Source organism: Rutilus rutilus (genome assembly GCF_951802725.1).
Source record: "Rutilus rutilus genome assembly, chromosome: 4".
Classification (NCBI taxonomy): Eukaryota; Metazoa; Chordata; class Actinopteri; order Cypriniformes; family Leuciscidae; genus Rutilus; species Rutilus rutilus.
In genome coordinates this window covers 10,620,990-10,636,455 of record NC_140212.1, presented here as the reverse complement: position 1 = coordinate 10,636,455, position 15,466 = coordinate 10,620,990, and the positions used below count along the sequence as shown (strand labels likewise).

The following is a 15,466-nucleotide window of genomic DNA, read 5'->3' as shown; positions in this document are numbered from 1 at the left end:
AATTTCCCACCTTAAATATATAAAACATTTATTTTTGTGAATGGATGCAGCACTATCGCCAATAGAAATGGACAACTTTAAAGGCGATTTTCTCAATACCCTCAGATTCCAGATTTTCAAATAGTTGTATCTCGGCCAAATATTGTCCTATCCTAACAAACCATACATCAATTGAAAGGTTATTTATTAAGCTTTCAGATGATGTATAAATCTCAATTTAAAAAAAAATTACACTTAAGACTGGTTTTGTGGTCCAGGGTCACATTTGTGAAACACTCCATAGCCAAGACACTATTTATGCATCATACAAATAGTTGATTCACATACTTGACTCTTGATTTCCATAGGTTTTGGTATTAGCATTTTGCTTATCTAATGTCAGGATACTCTAATAAAATACAATAAGCATAAAAATACACACACAATTAAGTTAAGTGATCAAATTTTAATGGCATAGTCCTCCTTTAAAACCTACTTAAACCTGTGGTAGGCTGGTTTGCTAGTCTCAGATGGTTTAAGCTGGTCTAAGCTGGTTTTATCTGGTGTAAACTGATCTCCAATCTGGTTTAGTTGGGCAGCCCAGCTTCACCAACTGAAAAGTCCTCTAAAGTCAAATTAATAGAATATTTTGATCAGCTTAGTCTGGTTTAAGATGGGTTTTTTTTCAGGGTGAACTATAAATAAGTAAATATAGTAATAATCTTTATATTTAAGCCTTCCATTTTCCCCCTGCATAATGGATTTCCTTCCTTATGGATAAAAAGCGATAAAGGTTTATAATTTGTCCGCTCAAAAAAAAAAAAAGGTATCTAATTATGGGTTAGCATAATTAATTTTCTTACAGCTTTCAGAATGCAGTTGTGATTTCTCTGTAGGCAATTATCTAGGTTTTGGAACTGATTTAAATTTTTTATATATATCTAATAGCATGTATGATGTAAACTTGTAATATCATGTAAACTTTGAAATGTAGCTCATGTATATGTGTGTTTTCTCTCTGTGTTCCTTGTTATTGGTTTGACTTTTATCTTTACAGGTTCAGCATAGCTGGACTATAGTCATTGCTGTGAAATGGCAAGAAATTGCTTGATGAAAATAGTGTTTCCCAGTTGGCGTTCCTTTCGGAACCGGAATAGATTGCCCCGCAACTTCAGCGCTCGCTTGAGAATTGTAAATGGACTGGCGTGATATTTCATTCGCTCTGGCATATGAACTGCTCTGTTATTACCGTCATTACACGCTAGCCCGTCTCTCTCTTCTCCCTCAACCCTTATCAATATTCATTTTGCACACTGGTAATTTCATTTCTTACCGACAGAGTATTCCCATTTCTTTTGTTCAGTGGCACGGCTCCTGTTTTTCTGGGTAAATATTGTGTTCTGTTCCTCTGCAATTTGGTATTGACTGGACTCTGACATCTTGCAGTCGCAGAGAACGGCCCCCTTGGAAAATAAAAACAGCAAATTTCATTTCGTATGAGTCATAAATCAGGTCTCTAACCAAAACTCGTCTCGTGTGGTGCTCCCTGGTACTATGGGTTAAAATGTGCTTTGAAACTGTCCTCACATAAAGCTCAATAGTCCTAGCCAGATTTAAAAGAGATTGTACACATCAACTAATCACAGTTTACCTTTGTGTTTACGTGCTATTTTTATTTATCTCAAATGAATATACCACAATAACAGACCACTGTGTAAAAACTCAATTAACCAGAGTCGCTACTAACATGTGAATGGAAAACACTGAAAAAATAATTGAGGAGTGTGAAATTTCTGCCTTTCCGAGACTATTTCACAGTTACACTACTATTCAAAAGTTTGGGTTTGTCCGATTTTTAATAGTCTTAAGAAATAAGTCTTAAGCTCACCAAGGCTGCATTTATTTGATTAAAAGTATAGTAAAATTGCTAAAATAACTGTTTTTCAATTTTAAAATGTAATTTTATTCCTGTGATGGCAAAGCCACATTGTCATTTGATCATAGAAATCATTCTAAAATGCTGATTTGATGCTTGAGAAGCATTTATGATTATTATGTTGAAAACAGTTATGCTGCTTAATATTTTTGTGGAAACTGTGGTGCATTATTTTTTAGGATACTTTGAATAGAAAGTTCCAAACCGCATTTATTTGAAATGGAAGTATTTTATATTGTCTTTACTGTCACTTTTGATCAATTTAATGCAACCTTTCTGAATAGAAGTATTAATTTCTTACTACATTTCGCTGACCCCAAACTTTTGAATGGTAGTGTAACCACCATTAACATTCTGCTCTTGGATATCTAATTTACTTGCCATTAAGCTATCTGAAATAAAACTGACTTAAGATTTGATACCGCTGACCTGGAAAACTTCAGCAAATCAAGTTATTAATTCTTCCTTAGATGCTATCATTGTAGCAGCTGTATCTTGTAAACACATCTTTGTTTCCAGGCGCACTGATTAAAAAGCATAGAAGTCAGCCAATCAGATTGGCTCCAGATGTATTAGCCTGAACTTGCCAGTTTTGTATGCATATGCATCAGATGGTCCAAGAACACAAAGTACCAGAACAATATAATTGATAATTGCATTTTCTCCATGTTTCTCCATGAGTTTATTTTTTATATATATTGAGGTTCAGAGTGGTATCTGGTCTTAGTTTAGGAATTACTGTGGTTTTGGAAAGGTCTCTGGTGTGTTGAACACAGACGTGACCTGCCTGCTTGTCATGATAACAGATTGAATGTAGTCTGTAACCTTTCCGGCATTTAAAAGGCTTATTGTTAAGAGCAAACAAGCGGAAGACACACAATGCAAGTGCTATTGTGTCTCTGGGTGCCTCTCTTGTATACAACACATTTCTTCTGTAATTCAGAAAGGCCATTTCAGTCTTTTATTGTATGTTGTTTTCTCTCTTAGGGAAGGAACCATCAAATCCGGTGACAGGCTGCTCAGTATTGACGGAATTCGTCTGCATGGAGCGTCTCACGCTGAGGCCATGAGCATCCTCAAACAGTGTGGCCAGGAAGCCACACTTCTAATAGAGTATGATGTGTCAGTCATGGGTAAGGACACTCCCACTTCATCTAATCCCGCCCCCAGATAATTCACATTTATTTGTTATAATTAAATGGGGAAATAAATATGGAATTTATCATAAAGGAGACTATATATTAATATTTAATATAGACTAAATTACATTACAGTCGATGCTGTCAAATCAATTAAATACAATTAATCGCATCTAACATAAAAGTTTATAAATGTATATGTGTGTGTGTGTGTATATATATATATGTCGATGTGACAGCACTAAAAACAATACATTTTATTTTATATATATATATATATATTTCGGTATTAATACATTTACATATCGAGAGAAGTGAAATCTTTATTAATTATTTTGTTAATTATTTAGTCTTTATTTACTCACCTTTATTACTGGGACTTTTCTTTTTTTTTGTTCCTTTTAATTCTGTTTAGTTTAGTTTGTATTGTAGTGCACTTTTAGCACGTAGTAAAACGTAGTTTTCGTTTAGTTAGTATTAGTTTAGTATCGTTTAGTATTTTTTTATACTTTTTTTTTATATTCGTTTTTTTTTTTTTTTTTTTTTTGTGCAAGTTCTTTTAATAGTGTTCCTTAATGCCAGTGACTTTTTCTAGAAGGGACGTGTAATGGGCATTTTGTGGTTTGTTGAAGACCAGACCAGTTGTGCTGTTGTGTTCTGGATCATTGTTGAGGCTTAATCGTTCTAGCTGGAAAACCATTACAGTATTTGTAAAAGCTTATCGACTGAAAACAGCAAACACAGAATGTAACATTTTAGCAATTTTAAAGAAGTTATTTCATGTTTTCCAATTCTCGAATGTCAATGTGTTTTTGTTGCATTTGTAAATGTCAAGGAAAACATGCTGTGGATAATGACAGAGTGCCAAAGAGGTGAATGAGGTGCAAAAAGACAAGAAAGAGGGTGACAGCGAGTGAGCTGAACTGAAATGAAAAGGAAAGTCTCTTAAGATTTGAAGTGGCCCGTGGCTGTAATCTCATCTTTCCGGTGTCTTTATTGGGCTCTGACCCGGAAGTGATAGATTCTCTTTCTGCTGTGCCCAGAGGAAGTCTAGCGAAAAGGCACATCCTTCACTGCACTGATATGCCCCCCAGAACAGTGCTGTTCAAACAGCATTAAACGCTAACTACCTTACAGTGACTTTTCGACTGTGTTTTTGGTCAGTACACTTTCCTTCTCAGTTTAAGTTTTGCTGTGTAACCTATAGATCGTTCTGTCCTGGCATTCTGCCCAAAATAAAACTTTCTCTACACCTAAAGCAATTTATACCATCTTTATCCCTCTGTCCTCACACTCTCTTTCTGTCTTATAATCTCTCCTGCTCAGTATGGTACATGTTCATTGGTGTGAAAGACAACGCTAGTCTGACACATTTTCTTTTAAACAGCTTATTTAAATTAAATATTCTGCAGTATTTCTATGCCATTGTGTACTAATGCATTATTGTAATGCAATATTGAGGTATTGTTCTTAGTATTTGCTTGATCATTATGAGTTAAGTTCAACAAGTTTGTGTTTGTTACCAAACTCATAACGAATCAGACATGTCGAAACGAGAAGGTTCTTGGTTTAGTGAGTCAGTCAGTTGTTGATTTGCAAACCGCTCAGAACAATTCAGTCCAATTCATGAGTAAATAATTCAGATTGTTTTTGTGAACGGTTTCAGATGATTCATTGGAAATATCCAAGTCAAAAGAACGATTCATTCATGAATCAGGCAATACCTGCTGTAAATTGTCGCTTTAAGGGTGTTAAGGCCCGCTCACATTCACAAAATGTCAGAGGTTAACCTTCTATTTCCAGTAGTTTAGCAATTGAATTCTCACAACGAATTCATTCAAACCAAACAGCTCTCTGTTTGTCAGTCCGCATGACCAACTTTGAACCGGTTTCAAAATCTGCGTGGGAAAATATTTCGCCCTCACTTGAAATTGCTGGCAAGGCAAGGCGAGTTTATTTATATAGCACATTTCATACACAATGGCAATTCAAAGTGCTTTACATAGAAGAAATTAAAATAATAAAAAGAAATAAGAATAATTAAAACAGTTTAGAAAAATAAAATAAAATACAGTACAGTACAAACAGTCGGACGAACATTGGCACAGTGCTCATTCAGTAAATGCATAGCTAAACAGAAGTGTTTTAAGTCTTGATTTGAATGTGACTACAGTAGGAGCACGTCTGATCTCCTCTGGAAGCTGGTTCCAGTTGCGGCTGGCATAATAGCTAAAAGCGGACTCGCCATGTTTAGAGTGAACCCTTGGTATTTCTAGCTGATATGATCCTAATGATCTGAGTGATCTGTTGGGTTTATATTCAGTGAGCATATCTGCAATATATTGAGCGTTCACCTTGAGGTATGCGTTCACCTTGAGAACTTTATCTTTGTTTCCAAACGCAATGACTTCAGTTTTGTCTTTGTTTAACTGAAGAAAGTTTTGACACATCCAACTGTTGACTTCGTCAATGAATTGGCACAGGGAGTCAATGGGACTGTAGTCATCAGGCGATAGGGCTAAGTAGAGCTGTGTGTCGTCTGCATAGCTGTGGTAAGAGATCTGGTTCTTTCTCATTATTTGGCTCATTGGGAGCATATACAGGTTGAACAGGAGTGGCGCAAGAATTGAGCCTTGAGGGACTCCGCATGTCATGGATGTCCACTCAGACTTATGGTCTCATAATAACCTCTCCCATCTAAGTATGACCTGAACCGTTTTAGGACCATCCCAGAAAGCCCCACCCAGTTTTCCAGCCTGTCAAGAAGTATGTTATGATCGACAGTGTCAAATGCAGCACTGAGGTCAAGTAGTACCAGCACTGATAATTTCCCTGAATCAGTATTTAAGCTATTTTGTGCTGCCCACAAAACAGCATAACCGCAAGTTTTCTGTAATATGTATAATGAGTGTCTATAATCTATGATTGCTTTGAGTATACATCACATAAAATAATCATGTATGCACAATTACAGTTGGAAAGAGGCCAACTTAATTTATGAATTCCTGACAGGCATTGATTCCCGTGACTTACCGCGATTGGTTGCCGAATAGCTTTTTTTTGTCTCTCATTTGCATAATATTGAGCATTATCTCATCTGTTTGACACTCTCACCACTTGCTCCTCTTCACTGTCAACCCCACAATCTCCGGTAGAGAAGGAATTGAAAATGGCTGCTTAGCTCCGCACCAGTGGACACATACAGTAACAGGGGTTGATTAAAAGGAACCACCAGAGACCAAGCATGCATTGTACATTCATCACTATTTACAACTGCTCTTCCTCTCATGCTCCTCCAGCACTTCAAGACAACACAAACGCTCCTTAGCGAGCTCCTCGATCAAGCCCTCATCAGCGTGATGCGCATACTGGTGGCACGTTAATCACCATGCCTCTGTCACCCGGATGGCACCCATGTGATTGAACAATTTCCCCACCCCTGGCTTTATTAATGGATAGTCAGTTCAACCCTGTTTAGCTGATGTCAGTTGGGTCTTCGAGGCTTGGCAGGAAGGTGAAGGTGGGATTCAGGGGCTGGAAAAAGGGGTTTATTCATCATCAGCTGTCATGGTGGCTCAAGGAGATCACTTGGATCTCATTTAGCATGTTTAGTTATCCCACACTTCCACTAGGGATGTGCAATTTGGCCATTTTGTCTCCTCGAATAGTCAGCAATTTCCAAGCCAATTTTCAGTTCAGCTATTCTCTAGCCGACCAGATTGCAATGTACCACCCAAAATACCATTATAACAAATCAATTTCGACACATTTGCTTGTAGTTATTGGACTCTTGATCCCTGTTGAATGCTTTAAAACAATTACAAGTGACAATTCCTTATGTTTGAGGCACAAAGTCGCTCTCCAAAATCTTCAACTTCTCTGCTTCTCACTGGGGGAGTGAGCTTTCACTTGAATCTTCTGCAAGCACTTATCATCCCACACCCTTAAACCAATACATACACACACACACAAAAACTCCCACACACATACATTCTTTTATGACTTTGTGAGGACATTCATTGACACAATGCAATCTCTAACGCCTTACCCTAACCTTACCCATCACAGCTGTGCCTAACCTAATTATAACCGTATCCCTAAAACCAAGTCATGACCCTGAAACATGCTTTAAAAATGGGTCTTAGAAAGTGAGGACTGGCCAAAATGTTCTCATTTTACTCTTTGTCCTCACTCCAATGATCTAAAACTTAAACCGGTCCTCACAAATATAGTTGTTCAAGTACACACACACACAAACCTTACATTTTTTGTTTGCACTTCTCCTTTTATAGCTTGCTTCCTAATCTACAGTAGTCGCCAAATAAACCTGGCATTGTATGTAACGAATATTGTTGGCTCTTGATGAATTGCTTTGGTTCCTCCTTTGTTAGTTGCTTTGGATAAAAGCCTCTGCTAAGTGCATAAATGTTCCTTGGATACACTTGGATCACCACATGTTTGAGTCTTTATAGAGCCACTTTACAGACCAAAGCAGATCTTTCGGACTAAAGGAGTTTCCCCAGTATTGTTGGCATTTTGCGAAGGCAGCAAGTGTGTTTACCGCAAACGCAGGGAGGAAGTTGTCACACCTGACAGCCGACAGCTGTACGCCCGCTCTAACTAAAGACCGGCTGCTCATTCTGTCCGCTCCACACACAACAGCAGGAGCTATTTCTCTTTGTAATGGGCGTCAAGTGAAATCAGCACATGTTGCAAACAGGCTGGATGAGCGGTCGTGTGACACGTGTTTACGCGTAGTGGTTTCCTCCACGCTCTGAAGATGTATGGTCTAATCAGGTCTTTAGTGCAGCCCATTACTAAACTGAGATGTTGAATTACCTCCATTACACTTTAACAGGTCCAACTGCAGCCGCTCGCCCTCATTCACATTAATGAAGTGTGTGTACATGTGTGTGTGGGTGTATAACCATCATTCGTAATGTTTTTTCTCTTTTCCCCCCATGTATTTGGGCACTTAAGCCACACTTACAAATGCATTAGAAGCAAAATATCTAATCGAGTTGTTACTGCTGGTGTAAAAGCAATTCTTAGTGGATGTATGAAGTCTGTCAATTCCTCAAGTTCACCATGGTCATTGAACCAGGTTTTGGTTATTTTGGCAGTGTGGGCAGGTGCAAATCCTGCTGGAAAATGAAGTCAGCATCTCCATAAAGCTTGTCTGCTGAAGGAAACATGAAGTGCTCTGAAAATGTCCTGGTAGACGGCTGCGTTGAGTGGACAGCACAGTGGACCAACACCAGCCGATGACCAACACAGACTGTGGAAACTTCACACTGGACTTCAAGCATCTTGGATTGTGCGCCTCTCCATTCTTCCTCCAGACTCTGGGACCTTGGTTTCCAAATGAGATGCAAAATTTGCTCTCATCAGAAAAGAGGACTTTGGTCCACTGTGCTTTATTAAATCCAGACTCAACGCAGCCGTCTACCAGGACATTTTCAGAGCACTTCATGCTTCCTTCATTTTCCAGCAGGATTTGCCCCTGCCCACACTGCCAAAAGAACCAAAACCTGGTTCAATGACCATGGTATCACTGTGTAATTACTGTGTGATTTCATGTAATATTCTAATTTAAATCCTGTTTTCGTGGGTTTTATGAGTTGGAAGCCCAAATTATGTACAAATAAACAACTAAATACTTGAAATCGTTTAAGTTGTGGGCCCTGAATCTATAATCTATGGAAGTTTAACGTTTTAAATGGAATTATGGAAATAAACTTTTCCATGATATTCACATTTTTTGGAAAGGGTCTGTATATTCACACGCTCTATACCACCGCTTTATACCACTGGAAGGTCCATTTTCTGAATATAATGTATTTCTCCTACTTTACAGATTCTGTAGCCACAGCTTCAGGCCCGCTGTTGGTGGAGGTGGCCAAGTCGATGGGCTCCAGTTTAGGTCTGGCTCTCTCTACCTCCATGTACTGCAATAAGCAGGTCATCATCATCGACAAGGTCAAACCAGCCAGCATCGCTGATAGGTAATTACAGCGGCAATCATTTCCACAACACACAGGAAGATGAAATGAAAGAGGAATTTTCCTTATGAAAGAAGCATCATTGCTCATCATGCTTCCATTGTTTTGTGAGCCAGATCAATGCATCAAGAGGAGAGAAATGTGTGCTGCAGAAACCTGATGCCTGCTTGTGAAAATGTAAAAGTTTGAAATGCATATAGCTTAGCAACTAATTATAGAAATTCAATAACTCATCTAGCCTTCATGCCAGCAGAAAAGCCCGGAACAATAATAAGGGTGGCGGAGTGCTGAGCAAGTGAAAACCTTTCCATCAGAACAGATTAGCACTTTGAAGATGATTCAAGAGTTTGCTCTTGGGAGAAACATTGGGTGGGAATTAATAATACTCCTTATACCCTTTTTGCATCGACGGGGTGCCAGTTTAGGTGTCCAATCTGGAACCACTATGTGCATTTTCACTACAGAAAAGCATTTGTGCACTTATGAAATATTTGTTCTAAATTGGCTTAAAAGCACTGCTAATGTATAAATAAGAATTTAAATAAATGTATCAAATAAAAAAATTATATTAAATTCAATTATAAAGTATTATTGTTATTTAAAAATACTTAGTCTGCATCAAATTTGGTGTTCAAACAACTGAAACTACTTAGGTGTTGGACTACTGAAAGTCATGATATTTGCAGTTTTGAGAAGAATTCGTTTTAAACGATTGTTTGAAATGATGCCTGTGATTAAGTGCAATTCAGTGGACGTTTAGGATTGGCAAAACAGGAAGTGATCTAATTGCCTTTGCAGGTGTGGTGCACTGCATGCAGGTGATCACATCTTGTCAGTGGACGGCACAAGTATGGAGTATTGCACACTGGCCGAGGCCACCCAGCTGCTAGCTAGCGCTTCAGAACACGTCAAAATGGAGATTTTGCCCCACCACCAGACAAGACTGGCTCTCAAGGGCCCTGAACATGGTAAGAGACCTACACACTCACTCTGAGCTCTAAGGGTACCTGTACACTAGAGTTTACAACAGAAAACACTTCAAATCCATTTGTTTAAATTGGAATTGCATATTGTAAGGATATAGGCAATTCACTGCATCCCTGCTTGATTTCAAACCGACCCGGCTCTTTTTACACTCCATTAGGACTTTCTCTAGTGCGTAAGACCACAAAAGTGATGCAAACTGTAAAATGTGGTGGATAAATGCACATTTATTTAGAGTTTTACTCACTCAGCATTTTATTTTTGGTCACATTTATTAATTGGAATAGTTGTAATCAGCCTTTTATTTTTGGTCACATTTATTAATTGGAATAGTTGTACAACATGCATCTTAGAGTAGCTCTTCAAATCTCAGTGCTCTGAGAGTGGAGACATTCCCTTAATGAGTTAATCGATATTGAAAGTAATGCGATGTGCATAATTGATGCCTAACATAATTCTTGTGTGTCTTTGATATCAACCCTGTAGTTCCTAGATACAATGTTGTCTGAATGCAGCATTTGAGAGCAGTGCAAGGCCAGCTTTGTCCTCTCCACATGATGGTTATCTTAATGATATTTAAACATCTTTCTTGCAGATATCTGAATCTTTCCTCAGGTTGTCAGGGGTTACGTGTTGTTCAAAAGCTCATTCTTATCACCTGACAGGTTTTTATTAAGCTGTGCGCCACCAAATGGTATGAAAACAAGAGTTGACGTTAAAAGTTTAGAGCAAGGATGATTCTCCCAGAGAATACATCCTCATGACATCTAATGTGTGCCCTGTCACATCTTATCAGGAGCAGGATGTTAACGTTCAACACCAGAGACAAAGGCTTGAATGCAGCCGTACTTCCTGATAGGGCTAGATTTATACCACAAAGATGTAGAAGGCCACACACTAGAGCAGAGCCAGGAAAGAATGACCGGACCAAAGTCATATTTAATTACCAGAATCGAGACTTTTGACTTGGCTAGTAAGCAACCACACAGTAACATGCTACAAAACCCTCAGAACATTCTGGAAAACTGGCAGAACACCCTAGCAACCACATATAAATTAAAAGAACCCTCTGAATACCTTTGCAACCACATGGTAACGCCCTGGGAAGCACCCAGAAGACCCTAGCTACCACACAGCATCTTGCTAAAATCTCTTAGTATACCATAGCAACCACATAGCAACACCCTGGCAACCATCCAGAACATCATAACAACTGCATAGAAATGCCTTAGCAGCCACCCAGAACACCCTAGCAACTGCACAGTAACATCCTGAAAACCCCTCAGCATAGCAACGCCCTAGCAACCACCTAGAATACCATAGAAATGCCTAGACAACCACCAACAACATTCTAGCAGCAACCGCGGAGTAATATGCTACAGAACACTTGGCAACATTCTGGCAAAAACTAGAACACCCTAGCAAATGCACAGTAACATGCTAAAACCTTGTCAGCGTCTGCATACAAACACCCTGGCAACCACCTAGAATACCATAGAAATCCTATATGCATCCTATATGTCCTGTACTGCTGTTCTGCTGGCATCCTTCACTGAAATAAAAAAAAAATCCCTATTGACAAATTAGAATTATTTTGCAGAACGTCCACAAGGTCAGTGGCTGTACGACCTTTAAGCTATAAACTTAATAAGAATGTGGATTAAAGCCTAGGCCCAGAGAACATAAATAAGCGTGGACCTGCACAGCATACTAATGCTTCTTGCTTGCTGTCGTAAGGGTTTTTTAGAGGCCCAGCACTAGAAAACAATGAAGTGACCCTTGGGTCAGCTGGTAGGAGGCGTCTTGATTGGCTCTTAAGAGAAGGAAATTCAGTTTAGAGCACCATCCAAACACATTCACAGGACGAAACGCACTCCTGAATCCTGTGAAGAGCCCCACATGTCTACTGTCAGGCTTCTCGCATTACTATGCACCTGCACGTCCACTACGCAGTACGCACACACAAACGTGTACTCTATTTCCTCAGCTCGAGCAGATTTAGTGCAGTGAAGCGTTCTATACTAACACAGATCTAAATGCCAGCCGCGGTGAAATTCCAGACAGATGGCAAATGCCGGAAACGTCAAAACACCAGACAGCTGGCTGAAACCTTAACGCACGTATGCATCACACATACACATTCTGCCTTGTCACCGCATACTCATGCAAACACAACATCCGTTTGGAGGGCTTCCATGGGTGGAAGTGTCTGTGTGCCACAGAAAACATCTGAATCTACTGCTGAAAACAAAAATAATTCTTGTTTCTGATGCAAACACTGAACCCAATCGTTTTGCTTGGCTACCTTGTGCATGTAGTTTTTTTTTTTTTTTTGTACAATGTATTAAGTGCACACTACAGAGTGTATATTGTACATATACCACATACTATACATACAGCATTCATACAATATTTTAATATGTTGCCATCCCTGGTATAGAGAGACTAAGCTATATTGTGTTAACTTCACAATAAAAAAAAATTCAACCATTTAAAAATAGATTAAGAGCACATTTAAGCTGTATTTATTATATGAATTTATATTATATTATATTATTATACATTTATTTTAATGATAAAATACAATATTCTCTACTTTAACTAAAATGCTCTACTCAAAATTAATCATGACAATCATCATAATGCAAAAAAAAAAAAAAAAAAGATTAATCTTGATTATATTAATTTGTTGACACCCTTGGTATAGAGATTCTACATTCTTTATGCTTGCAGAAACACTCATATTTTCATGTGTGCCTTCCCCTCTATGATTCATGAACAATTTCACACACACATAATTGTAGAAGTAATAGCTCTCATCTGTCCAGGCCTGATTACCTTCGGTCTCAATGGATTCTTCACTGTCTTTCAACTCTGTGCTACTGTTTGATGCTATCATGATGATGGATCCCTGGTCTCCTGCCTTACACAAAAACACACTCCTTCCTCACCTCTCATCGAGTCTCTTTCCTGTCTAATCCCCTCTGCAGCCACTGCCCTCCAGTTTGCCTCTCTCTTCTCTCTCTGAGACTGCTTTTGTAATCTATCTTTCCAGGCTGTGTGCTTGTGTGTTTGAGAGCACAGCAAACATGCTGCTAAAATTAACTGGGAAAACAGAAAGGAGCCAAAATAGAAAATAATCAATGCAGGTGTCCGTGGTCGTGTATTTTAGGAGGATGTTTTGTTGGAAGAACTAGCTATTGGATATTTAATACCTTGCTGTGGGAATGCTTGTTTGTGAGTAAGTCTGCCTGTCTACTTTGTACAGTATAACCGAAAGAAAGTCTCAGAAGATATTGCAAGGTAGCTTGCAGCTGTATTTTTGGTGAGGTCTACAGTATTTGTGACATTGGTTGCCTCGACCTAGAACGTTTCTTAAAGGTATAATTCAGCACAACATTTTATTGTTTATTTTATTTTAATGTAATATATTTATTTTGGACGCATTGACTTTCATTGAATGGACAAGAACGGTTTCCCACAGAAGCAAGAAATTGATACAGATTTGGAATAACATGTATTTGAATTATTTAGTCAACTATCTCTGCAAAAAAAAAAAAAAAAAAAAATCCAAATGTTTGCCATAATTTATTTAGCTTGTGCTTGTTTTTTTTGTCCTTTTCTGCGCTTATGAAAAAGTCCAATCAAAAAGCATTTAATGGGCATTTCAAACATGAAACTGCTTAACTAGGTATTTTTTTAACAATGGTGGTTTTATTCCAGGGTCAAGCACGGTTTGAAAAGCCTTAAAGTGTCTCTCCTTGTATGTTATACATTGGCATTTTTGTTGTGTTGTATGCTTTTCCCGCTCACGTCCTCCCTCTCTCTCTCCTCTCCGTGTGGTCAGTCAAGGTGCAGAGGAGTAACCGGACATTGCCCTGGGAATCCGGAACCAACAACAACAGCAACTTCCTTCCCTATCAACACTATAACACCTACCACCCCGACCAGTCCCGCAGCCAGACCAAGCAGAAAACCTCTCCAAACAATCCCCGTAATGTTCCTTCCCTTTTCCTTCATCCTCATCCTCTCGTATCTTCCTCGTCTCTCATCAGTGACAGATTTATTCCATTGTTTTATGGGTTTTGGCTTTATAACTTAGACTTCCAAATTGATTTTCAAATGTATTTTTTAATAAAAACTCAAGGTCTCGGATATTTTCAAAAAAAAAAAAAATTGGCTAATCGATGCCACATGAGCAACAGACCATAATCAAGTTGTGTGCGGAGTTCAACAATATGCAAATAAGCATAGACAGCCAATGGGAGTGAAGATGCTGTATTTTCTGCTGAAAATGCAAGATTTAAAGTTATCTTAAATTATGCTTGATGTCTTCATCTGTCAATATATATTTATATTTTATACAATCAGTTTAAATCATGCATTATTTGAGAATCGAACCCACGACCTTGGCGTTGCTAGCGTCACGCTTCACGTAAATAAATGTGATGAATACAGGAAGAAATGTTAGAATGTCTCATTTGCGCTTTATTTGATAAGACTGTTTTTGTTTTTGTCTTTTTTAGTGCGTTTTATTTGATCTCTTTGGAAAACAGAGCAGAACTAATTTGTTCCCCGGCTGTTTCCTTGTCTCTAAACTACGCTGAGGCTAAAGACTGTTTTTCTCTCTGTACTGCTCTCTTCCTCCGTATTATATCTGGCCTTTATTCTCCATCTGTGGGCGTAGCTGAGCTCTATTCTACCAGAGGCGAGAGCACATTACGGCAAAGCTCAGACTCGCCGAACAAAGCCAGACGAGCACTGAGCCATTCAGGGAGACTTGTGTGTTTTTTGTTGTGCGGAAGATACTCAGCGAATCCACAGGACTCATTTGTGTTGCCATTCATAGGGGGATATGGAACATAATCCTGGTTAAGGAAGCGATATTGCACTATTGACATTCTAGCAATGTGACCTGATCGTTTCTCCCTGTGCGGTCATGGGTGGACTTTATGGTCTCAAATACATTCTGGGACATGTAGTCAATGATTTGCTCTCTAATTGGCTGATAAGATGGGGAGATTGTCACTTGTCACAAAAGCACTCCTCATTTGTGTTTTTAGGTCATGCTTTTCCTCTTTCAGCGGCCTTTTCAGCGAGCCTGATTTGATTATATGGACTCATTACTATAAATTCCAGCCATCAGGGCCCTATCGATCTGTTTTGCTGGCACTCTATGCATTTCAAGGGCACCGTGAGACTGTTAGAGATGACCTGTAATTGTTCGTTTACACTGACAGTGATTTGCAGCTCTAAAGCAACAGGACGTTGTTCATTGTCAATGATAGTTCGCGTTTAGAGGTGACGTGATTGACAGAGACCAACCTAGGGAATGTTTTGATGCAAAATAGGATGATCATCTTGTAAAAAAAAAACGCCCTTCATAAAATATATTGGCAGCCATATATGTAAAGACCTATTTATAC

General features: G+C 38.7%; 1 protein-coding gene across 21 annotated transcripts in view; it reads left to right on the top strand.

Annotated features, from left to right (window-relative positions):
- The window catches only part of grip1 (glutamate receptor interacting protein 1), a 238,433-nt gene that overhangs the window by 182,285 nt on the left and 40,682 nt on the right, over positions 1–15,466 (top strand). For 13 of the 21 annotated variants that reach the window (XM_084407838.1, XM_084407854.1, XM_084407837.1 and 10 more), the window contains exons 7-10: positions 2,903–3,048; positions 8,912–9,059; positions 9,855–10,024; positions 13,888–14,034. In XM_084407838.1, the coding sequence (XP_084263964.1) occupies positions 2,903–3,048; positions 8,912–9,059; positions 9,855–10,024; positions 13,888–14,034 (611 nt within the window). The remainder of the gene's footprint in view (positions 1–2,902; positions 3,049–8,911; positions 9,060–9,854; positions 10,025–13,887; positions 14,035–15,466) is intronic. The other 8 variants (XM_084407843.1, XM_084407847.1, XM_084407844.1 and 5 more) reach the window with 1 other exon arrangement.